This window comes from Felis catus, chromosome E1 (genome assembly GCF_018350175.1).
Source record: "Felis catus isolate Fca126 chromosome E1, F.catus_Fca126_mat1.0, whole genome shotgun sequence".
NCBI classification, from domain to species: domain Eukaryota; kingdom Metazoa; phylum Chordata; class Mammalia; order Carnivora; family Felidae; genus Felis; species Felis catus.
Window position 1 is genome coordinate 49,877,137 of NC_058381.1, and position 24,982 is coordinate 49,902,118.

At 52.9% G+C, this 24,982-nt stretch overlaps 1 protein-coding gene across 5 annotated transcripts in view; it reads left to right on the forward strand.

Moving 5' to 3' along the window:
• The window catches only part of ARSG (arylsulfatase G), a 109,091-nt gene that overhangs the window by 71,205 nt on the left and 12,904 nt on the right, over positions 1–24,982 (forward strand). For all 5 annotated transcript variants that reach the window (XM_023244620.2, XM_023244621.2, XM_023244622.2 and 2 more), the window contains 3 exons: positions 7,648–7,844; positions 8,906–8,986; positions 21,041–21,149. In XM_023244620.2, coding sequence (XP_023100388.2) covers positions 7,648–7,844; positions 8,906–8,986; positions 21,041–21,149 — 387 coding nt within the window. The remainder of the gene's footprint in view (positions 1–7,647; positions 7,845–8,905; positions 8,987–21,040; positions 21,150–24,982) is intronic.

Consider the following 24,982-nt stretch of genomic DNA (forward strand, 5'->3'; position numbering starts at 1 on the left):
CCGGCCACATGATTCTACTCTCCACTTCTATTGTCCCTTTGCCTTCTTGTCTTCTGTAGTCAAATCTCCCTCTGTCTCCCTCTTTTAAGGACACTTGTGATTATATTTAAGATCTTCCATAATTATTGTGATTATATATAAGAATCTCCCTATCTCAAGATCCTTAATTCAGTGGCATCGCCACTCACAGTTTCCAGCGATGAGACCCTAGATACGTTTGGGGGCCGTTATTCAATATAATGCCCACGGGTTGCAAATTCCAGCATCTAGGGGGCCCTGCTCGCTAACCGGACAGAGGGAAGCAGACTGAGTGTAAGGCTTCAGGGAGCGGTGAGCCCTTGAAAGCCCAGGCCACACACAAGACACCTGGCCCTTGCGTGAAATCCCCCGATCCTTCAGTGTTAGAAATGACTCGTTAAAAATAACAAAGAGCAGAAACCGTGCCACGGCGTGCGCCCCGACCCGGTGCAGATACACAGACGGTGGGGGGCAGGCACGTGCCCACACGGTCGCCCCCACCCCATCACTTCAGCCCTGCCCTGACCCTTCACAGCTGCCTTTTCTCTGGCCTCTCATGAGCCCCTGTGTGCGCGGCTCAACTTTCTCCCAAGACTGCAGACTCCTCCAGGGCAGTGGAACAGCTTCCAGCAGTTTCTCTCGTATGCCCCACAGCCTTAACCTCAGAGGGCAAGAAATAACATGCCGGGTGCCTGTTTGCCTGTGCAGAATAAAAAACAGACTCCACCTGTGGAAAACAGATCACATCAGTCCTTGAACGTGCAAGGATGCCCCCACGCCCTTGCTCAACCACAGATTTTTCTGGAGAGCAGGGCTACAGGCGGAGCAGAGGCAGCAATTTTTTCTTGATAATAAAACCTACTTACGGCCTAAATCTGGAGGGCAGCCTACTGGGGCTTCAGGGATTGCATCTTATAAGTTTTTCAGGCCTTCCTGAGAAACACTGGCTTTTTTTCAGATGGCTAATGTAAACGGGCAAAGCTCCTTCGCCCATCTGGAGGGTTGAACACGTCTCTGCTCCCTGGAGCTGCGAGATGGTTCAGCTCCCCGTGCCCTGTGACAGGTGGATGCTTCATGGCTGGGGGGGACAGTTCAGTCCTGCTTTTGCTGCGCTTTGGACAGCACAGGTGTCCGAGGAGGGGTAGCGGCCGGCTGGGGACTGCTGAATGCTCTCCAGGGGGCACGGGCTGTTCCTCCACCAGTCAGCTCCAGAACAGAAAATTCCACGAACAATCTCCTTATCGTACGAAGGAGGTGAAGAGTTTTGCTGATTTATTAATCAGTTATTAAGTGAAAAGTCACATGAACCCCGTTGTCTTTTAACTTTACGGGAAACAATCCTGAGGCGTGCTGATTTCTTTAGGATCTGACTTGCCAATTCATCCATGACTCTTGGAGCATCAGCAAGAAAGGTCCCTAGATCTGTACTCCTCCTGTGTGACCCCTGCCCCCAGGGCCTGGGCCCCACTCTCCCCACCCGGACCTGTTTGTCAAAACCGCCAGGAGTCCCTAGTGTGGGATTTCCCATTTCTTCTCGGCAGGAAGCCCACCTAGACTTCTTTGAAAGTTTTTACTTAGATCTTTAGTTGAATTTAAATTTGTTTATTTATTTATTTTGAGAGAGTGAGCGAGAGCAGGGGAGGGGCAGAGAGAGAGAGAGAGAGGGAGAGAGGGGGTCCCAAGCAGGCTCCACACTGTCAGCAGAGAGCGCGACGTGGGGCTCAAACTACTGAACCGCAAGATCACGCCCTGAGCCGAAATCAAGAGGCAGACGCTTAACCAGCTTCCCAGATCTTTAGTTGAATTTATTCCCTTGACCTGGCAGCATGCCCAAAGCTAACCCTTGATTTAGATGCTTTAGAGAGCAAGCAAAGCTCCTCATTAGCCAAAAAAAAAAAGAGAGAGCAGATGTCATGGGCTCCTGGGTCACGGAGTTACCAGTCTCCCACACCTCCCAGCCTCTGGGACTGAGAATACAGGGCCCAGCAAGGGGGGGCGGTGCTGGGCCTCGGTGTGAACCAAAGCTTAGGATATTTGAAATCAGGGCACGTGGCCAACGTGGCGGGGCCTTCATCACTCAGAACTAGTCCCAGAGATACACAGGTGACAAATAAGCACCTCCCCCACCCAACCCCGCCTGCCTGGACTGGAGCCCAGGACCCCTGTCAAGGTCTCGATCCCCTCCTGTACTTGTCTCGAGCCCACCCCACACCGCTCTCCCCCTGCTGGTCTGCCCCTCACCTGCCCCTCACCCAGCACCCACCTACACCAACCTGTCACCGGCCTCAGGGCTCCAAGCTCGTGCCCGCCCCCCTGCCCCTTCTAGCCCCTCTCTCGTGTGCGAATGCTCCGATGAATACAGAGTGAGGGCAAGATGAGCTAGCGAATAGCCGGGCAGTGGGGCCTGGTGTCTTCCTCTCCTGCAGGTCTCCTCAGTGCCGTAACGCCTGCCTCCAGTGGCCACCTGCACCGCCCGCCTGTAGACCCCGTCCTGCAGGCCTCACCATCCCGGGGATCTCTTGCCTCACCCCAAAGGCGGCTTGGTCCCCCCAGTTACACTGTCCTACAGCGCCCTGCGTATAGTCCTCCTCCGTCGCTCCTGCTAATCTGTAAATAATTACCTGATTAATTTTTCAGTTGCATTTTCCTCTCCCGTTTCCAATCAGATGTTAAGCTCCAAGGAGGTGGAAATCATATCTATCAAGTTCCTTGCTCTATCTCAGTGCCTGGCGTCTAGTTGGAGCTTCATAAATATTCATCGAATGAGTGAATAATGAGTGAGGGACTTTATCTTGCCCTAAAGATGTGCCCGGTGTTGTGCTAGGGATACAAACAGGAATTAGATCTGTCCTTGCTTTTGAGTAGCTCCCAGGCTAGTGGGGAGACAGAATTGTGGAAAGCTGGCTTTAACACAGGTTGTGCCATCAGTGCTGATGAGTATGGTGAAGGAGGGGGGAAGAGAGGGGCCGGGAGCAGGAAGCCATCCAGGATCTGGGAGCAGAGGAGGCGTGTTGGTGGCATTTGAGCTGGATCTTAAGAATTGACTAAGTGTTTTTAGGCAAAATACCAGGGAGGTTACTGCCAGGAGAGGAATAGCATGACCAAGGCACGGGAGGGCGGAAGGTGAAGTGTGCGAGAAGCTGGCATATAGAGAAAGAGTCTCGGAGCAGGAAAGGGGGAAGGCTGGAAGGGACCCAGGTTGGGACGGAGTCTGTATTCCCTACTGAGGTCCCGCGTCGAGTCCCAGAGCCCGGGAGGCGCAGGGGACAGGCAACTCCGTGACCCAGGAGCCCATGACATCTGCTCTCTCTTTTTTTGCCAGTGAAGAGCTTTGCTTGCTGTTTAAAATCAAGCCCCTGTGCTCTTCTGAAGTAGGGAACTGGGTTCAAGTGTGGGTGTGAGAATGCTGTCTGTGACGCTGAAGGTCAGAGAAAGGCGGAGAAGTGTGGGAGCAAGTCCAAGCCAAGGGAGACCTCTTGTCCGAGGCTGGAAACCAACCAGGCAGGTGCCTGCTCCTTCTGGCCCTCCGGCCGGGCGCCCCTTGGACACCTTTCATGGGACGTGGGGGCCCCTCACCTGCCACTTTCTATTTCAGATCAGATGGTTTTCTCCGGATTCGGCTGTCTCGGGTTGTTTTTTTTTTCCAAGTTTATTTATTTATTTATTTTGAGAGAGAGTGAGTGTGAGCAGGGGAGGGGCAGAGCGAGAGAGACAGAGACAAAGACAGAGAGAGGCTCCAAGGTCAGCACAAAGCCCCACGTGGGGCTCAGTCCCACAACCTTGAGATCACGACCTGAACCGAAATCGAGCTGGACGGTTAACCGACTGAGCCACCCAGGCGCCCCTGGCTGTCCTGGGTTTTAATCTTTAGCACATCTCCACGCCGTGCCCTGTCCTCTCTCTCCTGGAATGTCCTGCCTGGCATCTTACTTTTTTTTTTTTTTTTTTTTTCTTCTCTGCTCACCACTCCACTCATTCTGCCACACAAATAATATGTGTTCCCTTCAGAAATCTCTGAAAACAGAGACCAACAGATAGGGAACAGAAAAATCACCCTAAATGCCACCTCCCAGACATAACCCCTTTCGATAGATTTGAGCAAGTTTTTCTAGCCTCATTCTGTGCTGAGGCATAGACACACACACACACACACACACACACACACACATATTTTTAAACAAAAATGGAATCATACTGTTTTATAATCAACCTATTTCTTTACTGGAAGGCAACTGACCTTCTCCACTTTTTATTTTTTATGCAGCACAGAGCCTGTGGAAGGGGTGGCTTGGGGGATAGACACCCCCAGGGAGCCAGTTTTGTGTGGTTACGTTTCCTCCAGATGCTAACTTTCTGAATTCCAGCACGGCATCAGGGTGCAGGGAAGGAGGTATATCCCTGGACACCATGCATCATGTGTTACTCGGAATTATCAATAAAAAGACTACCGTTTATTAAATGCTTACTACAGGCAGTTAATAATCACAGCTTTATCAGGGAGGTATAATTGTCCCTATTGTACAGACAACGGAGGTTAAGTTAACTGCCCAGGGTCCCACAGCCATGAAATAAAAATTCCAGGGATTTGGGTGTAGGTCTCAGAGCCTGTGCCTCCCATCTGTCTAGGCTGCCTTGTCTCTGAATTGCACATGTCTCGCAGCCACTGGCCCGGGGTGCTGACGGGACTTGGATCATGGGCAGGAGTCTGGGACATGATGACGGGAATGGGACAGTGTGGGCAGCGGGACCCTGCCCTCCACACCAGCCCGTACGTGCGGTGAGCTCGTAAACGTGTAACAGCCAGCACTCTGGGGGGAAAAAAAAAGCCCTGATTTGGAACATTTGCCCATTTCCGTAGTATGAATGCTCTCACCGTGACTAATTTCAGGCCACCAGAAGATGTCACTGAATGTGGAGTTGGTAAGAGATGTGCAGGGGGACCCTGCCAGATGGCATTTCTGTCACACGGATACAACAGATCATCTCGACGTGGAATGTAGTAGAATGGTCGGGATGTGATAAGTCATAAGAGTGTGTTGCCTTCGTTTTTCATATAATTTATTTGATCGTAAGTTTGTATCATTTAATTTTCAACGATGGCCATGTTTAACAACTGGCTTCACAGTTCCTGAAATTGGACCCAGCTCCGTCCAGCATGCCACTGCAATATGGTAGCGACCTGTTAGAAAAAGGCGCCCCCTCTGGGTGGGTGCAGATCTCTGCCCGGGGCACACAGCTTGGCCGGTGGATTGTGGGCTGGAATTAGGTATCGATTCATTTTCTCAGCAGGACGTCCTGGTGCGGGACAAACCTATGCAACTGTACCTTATTGTCTGTGGGAGAGCAGTCAACAGACGTCAGTCAGCACTATCCAATAGAACCCTCCCCAAGGACAAAAACGTTCTCTATCTGTGCATTTCAAGATGTAGCCAACCAGCCACTTGTGGCTACTAAGCATTGGAGATACTCGGCTAGGGCAACTGAAACACTGAATTAAATATATAAATATATATATATATATATATATATAGATAGATAGATAGATAGATAGAGATAAAATTTTATATATGTATATGTACTGGGAAATACGCACATCACAGAATTTACCTTTCTAAGTATGCAGTTCGGTGGCTTTATGTACATTTACATTGTCCTGCACCTGTCACCAGGGTGCATGTCCAGAATTTTCTTCAGCATCCCAAACTGAAACTCTGTGCTCACTAAACACCAATTCCCTGTTTCCCCCATCCCTCCACGTCCCTGGTACCCACCAATCTAGTTTCTGTCTCTATGAAGTTCACTACTCTAGGTAGCTTCTATAGATGGAATCATACAGTATTTTGCCCTTTGGCGATTGGCTTATTTCACTTAGCACTGTCTTCAAGGCTCATTTCTGTTGTAGCAGGTGAGACATGGAATTCTTATAATTTTTTGTTCTTTTTCCTTTAAATTCTAGTGAGTTAACACCCAGTGCAATATTGGTTTCAGGAGGAGAACTCAGTGATTCTTCACTTACAGCATCCAGTACTCATCACAACAAGCGCCCTCCTTAGGACCCGTCACCCATCTAGCCCATCCCCCGCCCGCCGAATGCTTACTTTTATTTAACTTTCATTAATTGAATCCTAAACAGCCACATGTGACTCCCACGACCGCTGCGTTGGACAGTGCCACCCTAGAAATGTTGCAGAGAAACTGTTGGTTGAAATGAAGAAGGAGAGGCCCCTGTCGTGGGACATGTGTCCCGAGTTTTATGCCCGACAGCGAGCAGAGTACAGGCAAAGCGGGGCGTCCCTTGTCCCCTGCCAGGGGTCTGCTCCCCTCCCCCCCCAGGGGTCCAGGATGCAGGGGGCTCCGCAGGGTGCAGTTTGAGGCAGAGCTGGGGGCATTGAGAGGACTTGATGAGGGGCGTTGTAAGTCAGGATCAGTAAAAAAAAAAAGCAAGGAGCAACTTGAAAATCAAATCTCTGGGGGAGGGAGGGGCACCTGGGTGACTCAGTTAAGTGTCCGACTTTGGCTCAGGTCATATCTCACATTCGGTGAGTTCGAGCCCCGCGTCGGGCTCTGTGCTGACAGCTCGGAGCCTGGAGCCTGTTTCGGATGCTGTGTCTCCCTCTCTCTCCGACCCTCCCCTGTTCATGCTCTGTCTCTTTCTGTCTCAAAAATAAACGTTAAAAAAAAAAAAAAAATCCCTGGGGGAGGGAGCTGGGGTAAAAAGAGCCATGCTTCTATCACGGCTCTGTATGAACTTGACTGAGCTCTCCCCTCACCCTTACTGTGTCCCCTGGGAGATGCCCTCCCCCCCCCCCCCCCCCCCCCGTAGGCAAGGTCTGTGGGAGGGGGCTCCGGGAAGGTCCCTGCTGCTTCAGGCAGGGGTGAGGCTGCGGTTGTGCAGCCGCCTGGATCCTGATCCTAGCCTGGGAATGGGGGTGGGAGACAGACAGGAAGCAGAGGCCACCCAGGTCCCTCCACGCCCAGGAGGGGGAATCTTCAGGGTGAGAATAGGGGCAGCCAGCGCCTGGGCCTGTAACGGATCCTTGATCTAGATGTTCCGCGGCGGTCATGTGCGTCCTTGGAATGGCCTGTGGTCAACCTGAGTCATCCATTCATCTCTTAGGGAAGGGCCAAGGCTGGGAATGGATGTGACGGCCGGGATCCTGCAAAAGAACAGATACAATTTTAAAATACGTTTGCACTGGGTTTTAATGTGCAACGGTTAAGACCAAACCCTTTGCTGTCAGCCAGATGCGAGTTTGAATCCAGACTCTACCACTTACGAATTAGGGAACCTTGGACAAGCCCTGTCCCCCTAAGCCTCCGATGCTTCATCTGGGAAAGGGAACCTGAGGGTTAGTATGAGGGCGAATTTAGTCAGCACGAGTCGCATTTCACAGGCTCTCAGTAAGTGTTAAAGGGCAGTAGTGATTATTACAATGACTCCCAGTTGTTGATCGGCTAACCGGATCATCTCCACATTCCCTTGGAACGTTGTGGACCGATGGGTACTTCCTGAGCACCTGGGGCGGAAGGAGTTCTGGGACTTTTCTCTGAGGCGAGGGAGAGCCACGGAGACCCTCAACAGGCCAGCAGAGCCTTCTGGAGAACTCCCTCTTGGCTTTCCCGTTTCAGTGCCAGCGGAAGGCCCTTCTTGCTGTACGTGGCCCTGGCTCATATGCATGTACCCTTATCCGGGACACGGCTCTCCGCAGACCGACGGGGCCGGAGGCCATATGGTGCAGCTCTCCGGGAGATGGACCGCCTGGTGGGCCAGATCAAGGACAAAGTCGACCGCACGGCAAGAGAAAACACATTCCTCTGGTTTACAGGTGAAGTAGTAACGACACGCTGAGATCTACTCGATAACCCTACCCGCACCCCCTCAAGGGCAGAGTCTGGGCTAAGTGATCCTCTCTCACAGGGCAGGGGGCTTGCTTTGAACTCGGCCTCCTGCTAGTGTTTGTTGGCCCGAGTGCTGAGCACCTGTCCACTGGGGCCTCCAAGGCTGAGCCCCTGGAAAAGTTTGTGCGGAGAGCAGGTGCCCTGCCGGCCTCTTCCGTATTGATTGAGGGCCCTCTGGGTGGCGCTCTCAACTTTTAATGAGTGACTTTGGCGTTGCTGGTGTGTGCAGTCCTCCGGCAGCTCAGGCGCATCGGGTCCCAGGTGCCAGTCTGGAATGGGGGCAGCGGTTGAAAACACTGCTCTCAGGTCAGGCAGAGACCCGGTTTGAATCTGGAAAAGGCACTTTAACATCTCTAAGCGTGTTTTCTAAGTGAGCCTCCAATGGCATCTACTGCAAAGTGTGTTGGACGATCGTGAGATAGTGTAGGTGAGGCGCTGGGTGCATCAGAGGCACCCATTAACATAGCTGTGGGTCTGAGGACCATCGTAAAACTTTATGAAAAGGCAAAAGCAGGGGCGCCTGGGTGGCGCAGTCGGTTAAGCGTCCGACTTCAGCCAGGTCACGATCTCGCGGTCCATGAGTTCGAGCCCCGCGTCAAGCTCTGGGCTGATGGCTCAGAGCCTGGAGCCTGTTTCCGATTCTGTGTCTCCCTCTCTCTCTGCCCCTCCCCCGTTCATGCTCTGTCTCTCTCTGTCCCAAAAATAAATAAACGTTGAAAAAAAAAATTAAAAAAAAAAAAAGAAAAGGCAAAAGCATCTGAGCCAAGAACCTCACCCTGGGGCTTAGCTTGGGGCAGGGAAAGCCCACCTCTCTGAAGGCCTCACATAACTGGATGGTTCTTTGAGGGCAGGGATCATAATTGTTTTTACGGGTCCTTCTCCTGCCCAGTCCCCTATGCTGCACAGGGGTATGGGACGAGGGAGGGAGAATTGGCAAAAGAGTCCAGAAGCCCGTTGATCTCTACGTGTTGCTTCTTTTGGTTTCCAGGAGACAACGGCCCGTGGGCTCAGAAGTGTGAGCTGGCCGGGAGCGTGGGTCCCTTCACTGGATCGTGGCAGACTCATCAAGGTAGGGGCTCTGCTGGGCTTGGTGCGTCCCACCGTGGGTGCCGGGCCGAGGCCGAGCTGTGTGGTTCTGTCTCTGGGAGGACCAGCTCACGCGCAGGCCTTCTGGCCATCGTTAGAATGTTCTGGCCGCAGACAGGTTGCTCGCCAGCCACCAGCTCCCAGGGAAGAAGTAAACTGGGAAATAAGAGTGTTTTTGTTCAGCCTCGACCACCCCTTTCTCTCCTCCCCACCCCCACCCCTCACCCCTGGACTCCCTCAGGAGACCTGCCCTCAGTCCACGGACCTTCCAGCAAGTACACTTCATCTTGACTTTCATCCCATTGCCCTTGCAAACTTTGGCCTTCTCCTTCCTTTCTTTTCTTTCCTGTTTATCTTTTTTTTCAGTCATCCCTCCCTCCTTCCACCCATGAATTCATTTCATTCATTCAGGAAACATTCAGGGCACAAATACGTTCTCGCTAAACCTTACATTGTTGAAAGGTAGGGATAACACCTCTATGTACAGATGAAGAAGGAGAGGGGCTCAGGGAGGCCGAATAACTTGCCCAAGGTCACAGCTTGCGAGGGTGGAGCCAGCCACCCAAGTTGAAGTTGGTGGTCTCCCCACCACATAACGCTGCCTCCCTCAGCCCCCAGCTCGGTGCCCATGTGCTCTGGGAAAGTCTCCCCCTCCGCCCCAGGGACCTCACTTCCTAAGACAGCTGCAGTGCCGGGGACAATTCGGCAGTGAGGACCCCAGGCTTGGAAAATATGCCTGTCGACCCATCAGTTCCTCCTCTTAAAGGAATAATTAGCCAATGCACAATGATGTATGTGAGGGGGTGCTCATTGCATAGGTTGGTTTTTTTTAAGTTTATTTATTGAGAGAGACGGAGAGTGCGTGCGAGAGTGGGGGAGGGGCAGAAAGAGAAGGGGACAGAGGGTCCAAAGAAGACTCTGTGCTGACAGCAGGGAGCCCGATGTGGGGCTCGAACTCACAGACCGTGAGATCGTGACCTGAGCTGAAGTTGGACGCTCAACCGACTGAGCCACCCGGGTGCCCTGCATAGGTTTTTTTTTTTTTTTTTTTTAAAGAGTTGGGCTTTACCTGAGTGTCCAGCAAGAGAGGGGTGCTTAAGGAAGATAGGCACATTTAAAGAAGTACTAAGGAACCACTGAAATGATGCATATTATTGACCTGGAAACATTTACCTTAAATACTTTTCAGGTAGTGAAACAGGTTACAAAGGAGTATGCCAAGTATGATTTTATTACGTCAAAATAAGCATACCAATTCTCAAAAATCTTTTTTAAAAATGTTTATTTATTTATTTTGAGAGAGAGAGAGAGAGTGTGTGTGTGTGTGAGCAGGGGAGGGGCAGAGAGAGAGGAAGAGAGAGAATCCCAAGCAGGCCCTGTACTGTCAGCGCAGAGCCCAATGCAGGGCTTGAACTCACGAACTGGGAGATTATGACCTCAGCTGAAGTCAAGAGTCAGATGCTTAACCCGACTGAGCCACCCAGGCTCCCCAATTCTCAGAAAAACCTCGAGGTACCAAAAGCAACAAAAGACTAAGAGTAATTATCTCTAGGTAGGGGAGAGAGGGTTTAAGTGTGTGTGTGTGTGTGTGTGTGTGTGTGTGTCCTAAAAGATTAAAATAAGTTTTAAGGAAAGTGCTTGCATCCGAGGGGGTCGGGGGTGAGCTTGGGGAGATTGCCCCCTGGGCGAGAGTTCCCTGCTGTCCAGCTCCTGAGCTTCGGCCTCCGGTGTCTCCAGGTCAGAGGACACAAACTGCTTTTCTTATTAGTCCGGCAGAATATTTGTAGTTACCTAGAAACTAGAACATTCGTGCATCTCGTGGCCAGTGGCGAGAAGGGAGTGCTGGTCTTTCATTTTTGTTTGTCACCTTTGACCTGGTATCTGTCCGATCAGATCCCTCGAGAACTTCACCAGCGAGTAGCTGCCGGGACGGCAGCCGGGTCTCGTGCCCTGAGGATTGGAGCTGTGGTACGAGGAGACCTGGGTGCCAGCTCCCCGTAGCCTGTCAGTGGCTGGTCTGCTTCATCTCTCAGGATGTTGTTTCTCTGCCTGCGTAGTGATGTCTTTGGCTGGTCCGGTTCAGGAAAGCTGTCTGGAGAAACGGGCAGAGAAAGGTACCAGGACTGGAGGAGGATGTAAATGTGCTTGGCACTTGGTAACAATAGCCCTAGAGAGAAGCCGTGGACGCTGGGGGTGGTTGCTGCGTCAGCTGATTGTGTCTCCTCCTCTCCGTACCTGGGAGACCCTCAGGCCAGATGGCCAGCTTCAACGCTCACCTGGAAAGCGTGGAAGAGCCTGGAATCCGAACTCTCCAGGGTCCAAGTCCAGAAGGCATGGAGACCTCGGGTGGGGTGGATAAGCTGTGTCACTAAGTGGCCCCTGCATAGATAGCTCTCTGTTCCCTAAGAAGATGGCCTCCGAGCTCTTATCTGAAGACCTGCCTTCTCTTGTCTCTCTCCCCTTTACGAGACCGTTTGGAAAGAGTGAATTAGGGTTAGCTGTGGGGAAGGGAGCCCTGCTCTTTGAGGGAAGTACTTTGCCCTGTGAGAAACACGGTTACCAGCTGGGCAAGTTCCACTTTTCCTTTCCGTCCTTGCTCCTACGGGCATTTGTTGAGCACCTATTACGCGCCAGGAAGCGTGCTCAGTGCTGGAGACGCAAAGATTCAACAAAGCCCCTGGCTTTAAGGAGTGACAGTCTAGAACAGTGTTTCTAAGATTTTAATGCGCGGAGTCCCCTGGGGGTCCCGCAGGTCCGACGCAGTAAGTCTGGGATGGCCGCGGAGAGGTTGCGTTTCTAACAGGCTCCTGGGCGATGCTGATGAGGCTGGTCCAGAGATCACACTCTGAGAACCACCGAGCTAGAATGTCCACGTGGAGACTGTAGGAGTCTAGAACTTCCAGGTTACATCAGTGGAACTTAACAGTGCAAATTCTAGGACCTCACCACCCCTCAGACTACTGACCCAGAAACTCTGGGGGTAGATCCTGGCGATCCGCGTTTTCCCAGCAGTCCGTGCTTTACCATGTCCTGCGGGCGATTTTTCTTTGATGCAGGTTAAAATTTGAGCCCCACCTATTGGGGGCTCCCCTGTCTCATACACCAGACACACGAGCCACACTTCAAGGGCTCAGAAGCCACATGTGGCTGGTGGCCACCATATCGGGCGGTGTGAAAAGAGACCATCACCGCAGGCAGTTCCAGGAGACAGTGCCAGGAGCCTACACTTACGCAGGAGATTATAATTCTGGGTGAGAACTCCATGATCAAGGGGAGTGCAAGGACGTCGCACCCACACAGGAGGGTGGCTTCCCTCCCTCCTTCCCTCCTTCCACGAAGGCTTCCCCGAGTGGTTTCGGTTTTGAAGAATGAGTTGGCCACAGCTAGGGATTTGCAGGGTAGGGAGCTCGGAGCAGCCCGGGCAGGGGCGGGAGGACCACAGAGTAGGAGCCTGTGTGTGTGTCTGGGGCTTGTGGAAGCAGATGAAGTCGGGGGCGGCAAGGCCAAAGGGAGAGCCTGGGCCAGCGGTCAAGGGTCTTTTGTTTGAGGAGAACCATTTTGGCCTTCATTCTAAAGACATGTGGAATTGTGGGAACTTTTCATGAGTGAAGGCAACATTACTCAACTTTTTCAACTGAAGTGAGGGGCGCCTGGGTGGCTCAGTCAGTGGGGCATCCGACTCTAGCTTTCAGCTCAGGCCATGACCTCTGGGCTTATGGGATCGAGGCCTGTGTCTGGCTCTGTGCTGACAGTGTGGGGCCTGCTTGGGATGCTCTCTCTCTTCCCCTCTTTCTGCCCCTTCAGCTCTCTCTCTCTCTCTCTTTCAAAATAAATATATAAACTTAAATAAATTGAAGTGAGATTCTGTAACATAAAATTAACCATTTTGATGTGTTTCTGATGTGTACAATTCGGTGGCAGTGAGCAAATTCGCAGCGATATGCCGTCATCACCTCTGCGGGGACCCCAGACACCTTCCTCCCCCCAGAGAAAGCCCCAGAGAAAACCCCATACGCTTGTAACACTTGCCCTCCCCCCCGCCATCTCCTACTCTTCCCAGTACCTCGTTCAATTTTAAAAGACCCCTCTTATGTCAGTGGGGCTGAGGGCAGAGAAGGGGGACAAGACTACACTCATTTCTGCCGAGCCCCAGGTGATACGTGAGAAAAGCAAGTGACAGAATCCCCAGGAATATTCCGGCATTCAAAGAATGCCAGGGTAGGAGCACATCTCAGCAATCTTCATTCCAACCACCCCGTTGGCCAAAGGAGGAAACTGAGGCGGAGCAGGGCGGAGGGCTTTCCGAGGCTGGCCATTGGTCAAGGGGGCCATGTCATTTGACCTCCACCAGCTCATTACTCAACCCGCATGATGGTTGTTACTCACGCTGTGTTATACCCGGCTAACTGCTCAGCCGTCTGGAAAATCCTAGGCTGCTTCTTTGGACCCCATGGTTGTCAAGGAAAATGTCTTCAGCCTCTGTAACAGTGTGAATCTTTCTAAATCTGCAGGAGGCAGAGTGGAGAGGTGGAGAGAGCTAATGGCTTTGGGAGCCCTGATGGGGCTCGAATCTCCACGCAACTTACGAACCGGTGCCCACCGGGCCGCTCCCCTGGACAACCCAGTTTCCTCCCCTGTAAGGGGGGACTGTAGACCCAGCTCGCTAGATGGCTGGCAGGGTCAGCTGGGGTACGGCCCACAAGGCACCCAGCCTCATGAATGTCTCCTCCTAACCCCCATGATTCTTTAGTTCTTTGTTCCCAGCTGAAACAGACCTGGGGCGGGGGGTCCCGCACGAAGAGAACAGGAAGGGGATGGGAAAATGGCCCTGAACAAGGTTTTCCTACCAAACACCGTGGGCAATTTAAGTAACGTATGGGTAACTTTCCAAGTGTTCTGAGACTCAGTCTTGGGAAACTTTGCTCGGAAGCTGGATTTCAGTCTTTGAGAGGACACTCTTCTTTGGGGGGGCGAGGCATGCAAGTGCGGCTTACTGTGGTACCCGTGGGGCACAGCCCTTGACTTCGTGGTGGGGTGGGGGCCGGATGCCATCCTCCTCTTTTCTCAGGAAAGCCTGAAGGTGAACTTTGCATAGGGGTAAACATTTCCCCTTCCTCATTCTCCAAACCGGCTTCCTGTCAGCTATTCCAGAACCTTCCTCCTCCTCTCTGCCCAGCACGCTGCTGGGCACTCTGGGAAGTCAGGCAGAGCCCTGCGTGCAAGGGGCGAGGCCAGGGGGCTCAGGTGGCGGCAGGGAGGCTGGGGGTCCCTCTGGGCCACCTGCTCCGCCTCATCCGGGTTCCTCTTCAGTGGGATGCCTGCACACCCCACTGTAAGGGGGCCAATCTTGAGAGCAGATGAAGGAGAGAAGGCGGTCAATGTTTTCGCAACGGAGTAGGACAAACAGTACCCAGAGCCCGGCTTCTTTCTCCCCGCAGCCAGCCCGCTACGTCAGGCCACGCGCTGCCTTCCCCTGTTCCCGGGGCCCCAGGCCCCCCTCCTTGTCTTCCCTTTCCTTTCCTGGCTGAGCCGCCTTGCTCAGCTGATGGGATGAGGCAGCGTCTCCTGGAGCCATCTCTTCGCCCCGTGCAGGAGTGAGGATGCTCCTCTGGGCTTGGCCTGCGCCCTGCAGGGGCCGGGAGAAACTGAACCGGGGCGTGGGGGAAGCTGGGGGCAAAGCAGAGCACCCCTACTTTCTCCCAAACAAAGAGGGCCTGCGGGGCGTGCCCCCTGGCTGATGCGGACCCCCCCTCCCCCGCCGGCCCGGCCCCCAGTGCTGTCCTGGTTCAGAGCCCCTGACCCGCCCTTCCCCACTGCAGACCTCTTTCCTACCCGGGACAGAACTCACACCTTGTTTGTCCCCTAACTGACTGCTCCTCTCTGTCTGGAAAATCTTTTCTTGTTTTATTTGAAGAGCAGAACTGTTCCTTCCTCCCCCTTGGTGATGAGGAAACATTCTGTTGAATTTGGCATCCTCAGCCTTCTAAGAGACCTTGGTTGTTTGTAATTTAATGCTATCAGGTTGTTGCGTAAGCTTTCCCACTGGGAAGCAGGCTCTGCGTCCTGGGCCTTCTGTGCAGTTTGGGGCAGGGGGTGGGGTGGAGAAAGGTCAGAGGTGGGGCTGGGTGAGGGAGAGAGGGACAAGGGATGTTGGCTGTGAGCCCTGGGGAGGGGGGGCGGGCAGGGCCAGCTGGTGGGGGTGCAGTGGAAGTCAAATTGTGTCTCCTTCTGGGACATTGGCCACCCGGCTTGGAATGTCCCCATCACCACGCTCAAGGCCACCCCAGGCCAGCCAGAGTCCTCGGTCCAAACAGAGGCCCGTCTGCCCTGTGTTTCTAGAAAACTAGTATGCTACGGGTATCCTTGGCAAGGACGAGTATTTATATTTAGAAACGAAGCCTGCTTCTTTAGAAGGTTATAGAATGCACACTCCTCAGGACAGGCATGGTCTTCTACCCAGGTCACAAATACAGATGCCAGGCAGGTAATCTAAGAGAAGAAACGATTGTTTTTTGTTAAGTCACGGGCAGTGTTAGGGAGTCCACAAACTGGAGAGAGGACCCTGTCTAATGACATTCAAAATTAGTTCAGAAAATACTGTTCGTGCCAAACCTCACTGTCAGAGGGCTGAACCCAGTGTGTGAGTCGCCAGCCTGCAACTTCTGCTGTTTTCTGTCCGTGGGTAGTTTCGGGTTGTTTGTTTTTTGTTTTTTTGAGCCTTTTCGGATGGCTTTGGTTGGGCACTTCCGGCAGGCGCTGTGCCAAAGGACCTTGCTCAGAACTTTATATACGTTATCTTACGTAACTTTTCCCACAACTGCATCGGATAATTACAATCATTTTTCCCCTTCATGGCTGAGGAGACGGAGTCTGAGGGAGGCTAAGAATTCTGCCCAACGGGCGCCTGGGTGGCTCAGTCGATTGAGTGTCCGGCTCTTGATTTCTGCTCAGGTCACAATGTCATGATTCATGGGTTCGAGCCCTGCATCGGGCTCTGCACGGACAGCGTGGAACCTGCTTGGGATTCTCTCTCCCTCTCTCTCTGCCCCTCCCCTGCTCACTCGCACGTGCACACTCTCTCTCTCAAAAATAAACATTAAAAAAAAAGGAAGGGGTGCCTGGGTGGGTCAATCAGTTAAGTAGCCGACTTCGGGTCGGGTCGTGATCTCACAGCTTGTAGGTTCGAGCCCCGCGTCGGGCTCTGTGCTGACAGCTGGGAGCCTGGAGCCTGCTTCCGATTCTCTCCCTCTCTTCTGCCCCTCCCCCGCTCACGCTCTGTCCCTCTCTCTCTCTCTCCTTCAAAAATAAGTAAACATTAAAAAAAGAATTAAAAAAAAAAAAAAAAGAATTCTGCCCGAGGCCACACGTGGAGAAGGGAACGCACCGGATGTTGGACGACACCTGCCTGACTCCAAAGACATCCTCCTACTTACCTTGCTAATACTTCTCAAACTCTGGTCCTCAGACCGTTGGCATCAGAATCACCTAGAGTCAGAGGCCTACCCTAGACTTATTAGGAATCTCTGGGGGTTCTTCTGGTGGCTCGGTCGTGCTGACAAGCTTACGAAACTCGTCATTTTGCGAGGCTGCCCTTTGGACTCGGGGGAGCACGGCCGCGCGTCCCTTCTGGGAAAGACCCCTGTTCCTCAGCGCGGCCTGCCCGGTCTCCGTGCATCATGGAATATGCCGCTTCACTTCCGCAGCTGGGGAAGAACGAGCAAGCAAATTCATGAATCATGGTTCTGTTTATATTTTGGTTGCTGAGGCTAAATATTTATTGCTTTAAGTAAGAGGTTCTGCCTTAATTAGAGTCATAACTAACCACAAGTGCACTAAAATGTGTTCTCATGACCATAAGACATGCATCTCTCGACAGAAAGCCAAATGTAACCAACACTTTTAAGGTGCCGGTGCTGTTGATCGAAGTTTGAAGGTTTGTCTAAACGGACAAATAGCTTTCGAAACAAAAAATAGCGCAGAGAAGTTCAACTTATGGACTTACCTATTGTTCTTGCTTACTGTAAGTAACAGGTGCGCACGTAGGATCCTGTGGCATAAAGGTAAAAAGGTGTGGGCAATATAAAACTGAGGCTTAAAAAGCGTAGAAGCCGCATTTAATTTTGAAGCGCGTTGTGTCCACTTCCTGATTTCGCCCCTTTGCCCTCCTTGCCCTTGTCCTAGATGGGTGCTCTCCCCATTAAGTCACCAGGAGAGCTTTAGAAGATACTGATGTCCAGGCCCCATCCCGGGCAAATTAAGTCATAATTTCTGGGAGAGGAACCTAGGCCTGGGTATATTTTAAAAGCTCCCCTAGTGATCCTAATACGCATTCAGGGATGAGAGGGGGGCCACTGTCCTAGAAGGTTTCATGGGCCAGGGGCTGGCTATGGAGTTAGACCTGGGTTCAAATCCTGGGTCTGGCATTTGCTGGCTGTGTGACCTTTGGCAAATTACTTACCCTCTCTGAGCTTTGGTTTTCTTCATCTGAAAAACGGGGATAATAGTGCCTGGCTTGCAAGGTTGTCATTAGGATTAAATGAGATAATGCAGGGAAGCAGTTAGCCTTATGCTTGGGAGTACTTTAACGTGGTGCTTGGGGGTGGGGGGTGGGGCTCAGTAAATAGGAGATATTATTATTACTGTAATTATTGTGTTTAAGTCAAATGGGTTTCCATTAGTGGGAGCAGGTATCACTGATGAGAACTAGGGGACCAGGGGCAGTTGTCCTGGGGCTCAGCCTTAGCTCTAATGGTATTAGATGTTTCTCATAATCAGACTCCACAACTCTGGGCACCCACGGGGGATGCTAGTGGGATCTTTTGAACTTTGTTCCCTTAGCGGTGCCAACGAGATACTGGCATTTGGGGCAAGACAATTCTACGCTGAGGGGGATTTAAGGAAAAGAAATGTTTTAATGTTTATTTATTTTTGAGAGAGAAGGAGAGAGCGTGAGTGGGGGAGGGGCAGACAGAGAGGGAGACACAGAATCGGAAGCGGGCTCCAGGCTCTGAGCCATCAGCCCAGAGCCCGATGCGGGGCTCGAACCCACGAACCGTGAGATCATGACCTGAGCCGAAGTTGGACGCTTAACCGACTGAGCCATCCAGGCGCCCCATTAAGAAAAAAAAAAGTTTTAACTGAAGTACAATGAACGTACGGTGTCCTATTAGTTTCAGGTGTACAATATAACGATTCCACAAGGCGGGGATGTATGTTTTATAATTGCTTACCCACACTCTGGACTCCTTTAAGATAAATTCCGCTAAGAGTAGGAGGTCTGCGGGCCTGGCTGGAATACGTAATTGTGTCTTTCCCGTAGAGCCAGCAGCCATGGGACAGCCAGCACTGGCTGGCCGCTCTTGATGACGCAGAAGGGGGGATCGCTTCTCAAGTGGCCACACAGAGGGGCTTCTCTAAGCCAACCTCTTTCTCTTACCCCCTGAATCTTTACGTGGGGACCGTCCACTCGGTTGACAGGCACACTTGTTATGACGGGCTGGGTTTCTCCTGCTTCTCCGGCTTTGAACCCCCTGCTGAAATAAGGCAAACGTATTGAAATATTTGTTTCTCTGAAAAACGAATCCGGAAAACCAATAGCCTGAAAAAGAACGACAGAAGAGGCGGTGGCCAACGAGCAGAACCCCCGGTGGTGAAGACCAATTAGCAAATGTATTAATTAGGAGCTGGTGTATTCTTCTGGAAACGTGCTGGAGGCGGAGACCAAACCCTGGTGCCCGCGGCCGCCGCAGGACAGGTGCTCAGCTCCTGCTTTCTGGTTGACCCGCAGGACTCTGGGCTTATTTCTTAGAACTGGACACTTCGCTCTTCCTTAGCATCTGGCCTCAAGGGCTAAGCACGTCTGTTGGAATTTTGTGCGGCGTGGATATGCACATAAGCAGGCTCCACAGTTCCACCCACCGATCCCCCAAACTTCCGTGCAAATGCCCCTCCCGGGGGTGGAATTATCTGCAGAGTCCTAGCACGTGCGGTCGGTCGGGGATGCTTCCTCCCTGCTCTTTGGCCTTGAACTGCAGCATGAGTTATGCATTCCAGAGCCACGTGGGAGTGCGTTTCAGGCTTGCTGCAGTTCTGGATTCTCTGTTCCATGTGCGTGAAAAATTGAGAGTGGGCTCTGTCCGTATTTATGGGAGAGGTGGCGCCCGACGCGGAGAATGCATTCGAGACATCTTGGGGCGGGCCAAAGAGCTGCCCCTTCAGCCTGCCGAACCCCACTTGGTTTCGAGAGCCCCACGCCCCTAAGCATAAACAGCCCGTAGACGTGAGTTGTTTTGTGTTTGGTTTCTTACTTCAACACTTGGGGGACTCCAAAGCTGGCTATGAGGAAATCCCAAGAATGCGGAGCATTTCCGGTGTGGGGTGCTGGGCCAGGGACATCAAAGGTTCTGTTCGCTGCGGCGCGAGTGCAGAGACTTGGGTCTCGTAGCCCCCTCCCGCCCATCATCACTGCTCTCATATTCACGCCAGCCGAGCATGGGGAGGTTGCATGACCACAGTACGTGTGAGCCGCATACCGCGTTTGCCTTGGAAGGGCTTTCTACACGCTAACTTTGTGGAATCCTTGGCTCAGCTGGGATGAGGGTGGGGTGTGTGTGGGAGTGGTGGGGATGGTCATGGATAATTCAGTGCTCCATGCATTCAGGATGTTTCCATAAAGCATGACCTCATCTCCTCCAGCCCGCCGGTCCTCATGATACTGGTGGTCACTTTTGACTTAGTGGTAACAAAAATCATTCCTTGAATTACCAAAGTGGAAATTCATAGATTGCACGTAGATTGTCCTTACCCCACCCATCCCCCCCAAGAGGCAAGAGGTCAGAGCTATTACTAATGCTGTCTCCACAACAAGGGAACGACTCATTAACTCAAGGAAAAACAAAGCAAAGCAAACCAAAAGACAACAATAAAATCCTGGCCAGATCAGTTGTTGGGCGTTGAGCAGATCACACAGCTGGGGGAGTTTCTGCCTTTCTCTCTTTTCAAATAATTGTATATATTTTTAAATGTTTATTTATTTTGAGAGAGAATGAGCAGGGTAGAGGGGCAGAGGGAGAGAGAGAGAATCCCAAGCAGGCTCCACGCTCACGTGATTCATGTGGGGCTCAATCCCATGAACTGTGAGATCGCGACCTGAGCCGACAACCAAGAGTCACCCGGGTGCCCCAAATAATGGTGTTTTGAAATCCTAAACAGTCACGTTATGGTCAGCAAGAAGACAAAGTCATTTTTATTCGACCTGTTTGTTAAACACCTGCTATGTCTTCAGTGCATAAGGCTGATAAGGTCTCATGGAGTGGAGATACACCCTCAGAAAGTCCATGAACAAACCGGACAGCCTGAAGTATTACAAGTGTCGTGAAGGGGGCGCCTGGGTGGCTCAGTCGGTTCAGCTTCCGCCTTTGCTCAGGTCATGATCTCACGGTTCATGGGTTTGAGCCCCACATCGGGCTCTCTGCTGTCAGCGGGGAGCCTGCTTTGGATCCTCTGTCCCCCTCCCTCTGTCTCTTCCCCGCTCATGCACACGTGCGTGCGCGCTCTCTCTCTCTCTCAAAAATAAATAAACATTAAAATAAAAGGGTCATGAAGAAAATGAAGCAACGTGGTTCCCCAGAGAATGACAGAAGCAACCATTTACTTATGTTGAATCCGGTAAAATAAAATCAGGGAATGCAAGGTGTTGGCTAGAGGAATAAAAATAGCTGGTTATAAACAAAGTCATTCCTGGGAGCCTGGGTGGCTCAGTAGGCTTGGTTTCGGCCCTTGGTTTCGGCTCAGGTCATGATCTCGCAGTTTGCGGGATCAAGCCCTGCGTCAGGCTCTGTGCCGTCGGCGTGGAGCCCGCTTGGGATTCTCTCTCTCCCTCCCTCGCTGCCCCTCCCCTGCTCGCTGTCTCCCTCAAAATAAACTTGAAACAGTAAATCACAAAACAAAAAAAGAAGCGATTCCTTTGCTGCAGTGATCAGAAACTCTCAGTGCTTTTTGAACAGTTGGAAAACCAACTACCTGCCTTGTCTCACAGGGGGAAGTGCAGCCAAGCAGACCACGTGGGAAGGTGGGCACCGGGTCCCGGCTCTGGCCTACTGGCCTGGCACCGTTCCCATCAACGTCACCAGCACAGCCTTGTTAAGGTAAGAGACCCGAACTACCTTGAAATGTTGGGATTCGGGGCTAGAAAACCACGGACCGAGGCTCCAGCGGCTAGAAACCTCGAGAAGAGAGGCCTCATCGGCCACCTGCCTTGGCCGGGCGTTCCCAGATGCCTCCTACAGCTCTGATCGTAGCCACACGGATCTCCCCGTAGGCAATCCCACGTGCTGAGTTAGGGCCCACAGTGGCTCTTTGCAAGCCATCCTCTGGGGATGATCTTGGTGACGAGAGGGGACTGGGCGGGCTCTGTGGCCTTTGATGCGGAGTCATGGCGGTGGCTCCTGGCGTCAGTGCTCTACTAGCAGAGAGGTTAGCGGTAACGTGTCCCTTTTTTGGCTTGGGCCCGGCAGACGGGAGGGAATAGACCGCGTAAGCCACAATTGTTCCATCCTTGGGGGTAGGGCAGGTGTCCTCAGGGTGACCGAGGGAAGCCAGCATATCGCCAGCAATCACACGGGCCCAAGAAAGGCACCTAGGTGTCTGCCCACCCTGTAGGGGAGGGAGAAGGAGGCGGCCCCACTGGGCTGGCGAGGAAAGAATGCACCTTTAGGTGAGGACATTCCTACCCGTGGCAAGGAAGCTTCTGCAGTGAGGCTGCTCCCTCTATTCGAAGATCCCACTCTCGCTCTTAGCTCCCTGTTGAGGCAGATCCACGAGGCCCCTTCCTGGGCACAGCACGAGGCTGTGGTGGCCCTTCCGAGAGCGATTCCACGCAGCTGGGTAACCAAGACCCGTGATGGGAACGTGTCGCTCATCCAGATGGGGACTTCCTCTCTGTGGTTCCGTAGTCACTGGCAAGGGGGCGTGGCCGGGCGCTGCTCAGGGGCTCAGAGCTGTTGGTCTGGTCAGAGGCTAATTTAGGAACCAGTTCTGTAGCCCAGTGGGCCGTGGCCTCAAGAACACGGCCTCTCAGAGGAAGACAAGCTCCCCGGGCTCCTCCCCGCATCCCCAGACCCGGTGGGGAGCCGGGACAGCCGTGAAGGCCAGGGGAAAGGAGGGGTTAACAGCTCTGACGGCCAGGGCGGGTGGGTAGGCGCCGTCCCTGGCAGCCTGCGGGCCCCCGCGACCCCACGTCAGCCCTGTGCCATCAGGGGGTGCAGGCAGGTGTGACAACAGCGAGCGCTGGAGTCTGTGATGTCAGGCCGGCCGGGAAGAGGGCCAGATGGACTGCTTTTTATGGGGCTGACTTGGTGCAGTCAGGCCAAGTGTTCACAGGCTGGGCTGGCTGCGCACGCACAAATAACTCGGCAAGCTCTCAAGTTCCGTCCCTGCACACCGAGCACACGCTCCTCACGTGAGAAGGGCGTTTGCACCTATGGTCAACCACAGCGCCATGATACCACGGCACCGTGGCGTTCGTGGCCTAAGGCCCCGGAGGAGACGACGGACCGAGGGAACCGTTTGGTGACCCAAGAAAGTGAGTCTTGGTACAAGACTGCGTTTGCTCGAGAGCTCCTGGAATTCTACCAGGACAGCGCTGATCCGTTACATCGGCCCCTTCGGAGGATATTTTTTGGCATTAAAGTAGTCTCATTTGAAGCAGGAAAGTTCATCTCCATAGAATTCACCCTCTGGCTGTTTCCTCACATAAATCCACCTAAAGCAAAGTTGGGTGGAGCGTCCTTACTGTCAGGCCAGGCCACCAGGCGTCTACTGTTGTTTTCCATGACTCCTTCAGGGTCGGCTCTGAGAATAGCCTTCAGATCCATTTTCAAGAAACCGATGGTACTTCATGTCCTTGGAAACCCCACCAGGCACTCCCTCCTCCCCCAGAGTACTTATCCCCTATTCTAGTTCTTTATTCCTCAGAGGGACATAGATCTCCTTTCAGATCAGAGGTAAGTCCCCTGAGCCATAGAGCTAAGGCCAGAATACCTTACACCTCAATTCTGGTGGCCCCGAGGAATTATTGGAAGAGAGTGGTCAGGTTGATACAAGTACTCACATGAATGCAGAAAAGTGACAAATGCGTTGGGGGGGGGGCAGTGGCGAGGGAGGAGGGGTCCACACGAATTCCATTTTCCATTTGGTTCCCTTTTAGAGATAATCGCTGTTAATGTTCCAGCGTGCACCCGCGTAACGTAGCGAGGTCAAAGAAAGGTCTCGCACATGTCCTGACCCCGAAGCCCAGTGACACAATTACAGAGTGAGGGAAATTCATTTATTCCACAAATATTTATTGTTGTGTCCAGCTGTGGGTCAAGCGTTGCCCTAGGGACTGGGGATGGAGTAGCGAGCAAATCAGACAGAAAGTTCCTGATGGTTAGGAGCTGACTTAGGAGGCCGGGGCTTTGGGGACACGTGTTGCAAGGGCCTGGTGGTTTGAACCTCAGCCTCTAATGCAGGTTAGCTCCACATTGGCACTGTTGACGTTCTGGGCAGGATCATTCTCTGTTGTGGGGGCCCGTCCTGTACATCGTAGGATATTGAATGGCATCCTTGGCCTCTACCCACTGAATGCCAGTGGCACCTTCACCCTGACCTGTGGCAACCGAAATGTTTCCAGGTGGGACCAGATGTGCCCTGGGAAGACACGCTCATGCTGCTTGACGGCCGTGGCTTTGTTTTGTTTTTTAATTTTTTTTTTTTAACATTTATTTATTTTTGCGAGACAGAGTGCAAGTGGGGGAGGGGCAGAGAGAGGGGGAGACACCGAATCCGAAGCAGGCTCCAGGCTCTGAGGCTGTCGGAGTAGAGCCCGACACAGGGCTCGAACTCACAGACCGCGAGAACGGGACCTGAGCCGAAGTCCGATGCTTTACTGACTGAGCCAGCCCAGCACCCCTGAGAGCCACAGCTTTGATGTGATGTCTCATAGCCGTATACAAAGACGTGAAGGTTATGCTCTGCATCTCTGAGCTGGGAGGCCACCGTCTCTATTCAGAGCAGAGAACGTCTCCTGCGATTACTGAGGCAACACGAGGTGGCCACATCTCCTTTGGGAAAACAGCTAAAGGTTCCGTTTAGCCTGGAGACCGGAGGGTCCCCGGGGCGGGGGGGGGGGGGGGGGGGCCGGGCGGCTCTCTTCAGATGCCTGAAACGCAGCCGGTTGTGTGGAGGGCTGATTCACCTGCCTCTGTACCGTCTTGAGGCACACGTCTCGGAAGTGGAAGTTACAAGCAGGCCATGTTCACGTCAGTGCCCTGTGGTTCGGTGTCACCGCGAGAGCAAGGTCTAGCCACGCATCTCCTTTCCAAGTCTCCCACTCTTTCCTGCATCCAGCGGTGGGCAGGGAGGGGGAGAGAGGGAGGGGCCTTGTGTGCACCCCCCCCCCCCCCCCACCTCCCGCTCCCAGCTATGCTCTGCTGTGGAACAGATATGCGTGCTTTGTGTCGGGCTCTTCTGATGCCCCTGTGTCCCCTGAAAACAGTGCTCTTGGGTTCTTATACTGGCCTCTGAGAAGGACTGGAGTCAGGGGTCTGGGGGAAGCTGCAGCCCCTCCACGCTTCGCAGAGGGGCTTAGGCCAGGAAGGGGTGGGTACCGAGTTTTCCCAGGGGTCACAAGAGGGAATTACAACAGGAAGAAACTTACAACTAAGCGCTAAAAAGGCACTGCCCCTCCCCCGCCTTTGCTCTTGATCCGGAGGAAGTTCTGTTCTCCCCTCCCTCTGTGTCCGGGCCCACGCACCCCCAATCCTTTCCTTGACAACCTCCTTGCCACTTCCCGCTTCCCGCCCTCAGATCACACCGCCTTTTCCCAGCTATAATGTCCCCAGCTTCCAGGAAACACCTCCCTTCCCAGCCCTTCCCTCTGCCCCGGGATGCTCTCCCCCCAGGACAGCCCAGCACAGCGCCTGGGTTCCCATCCGCAGGC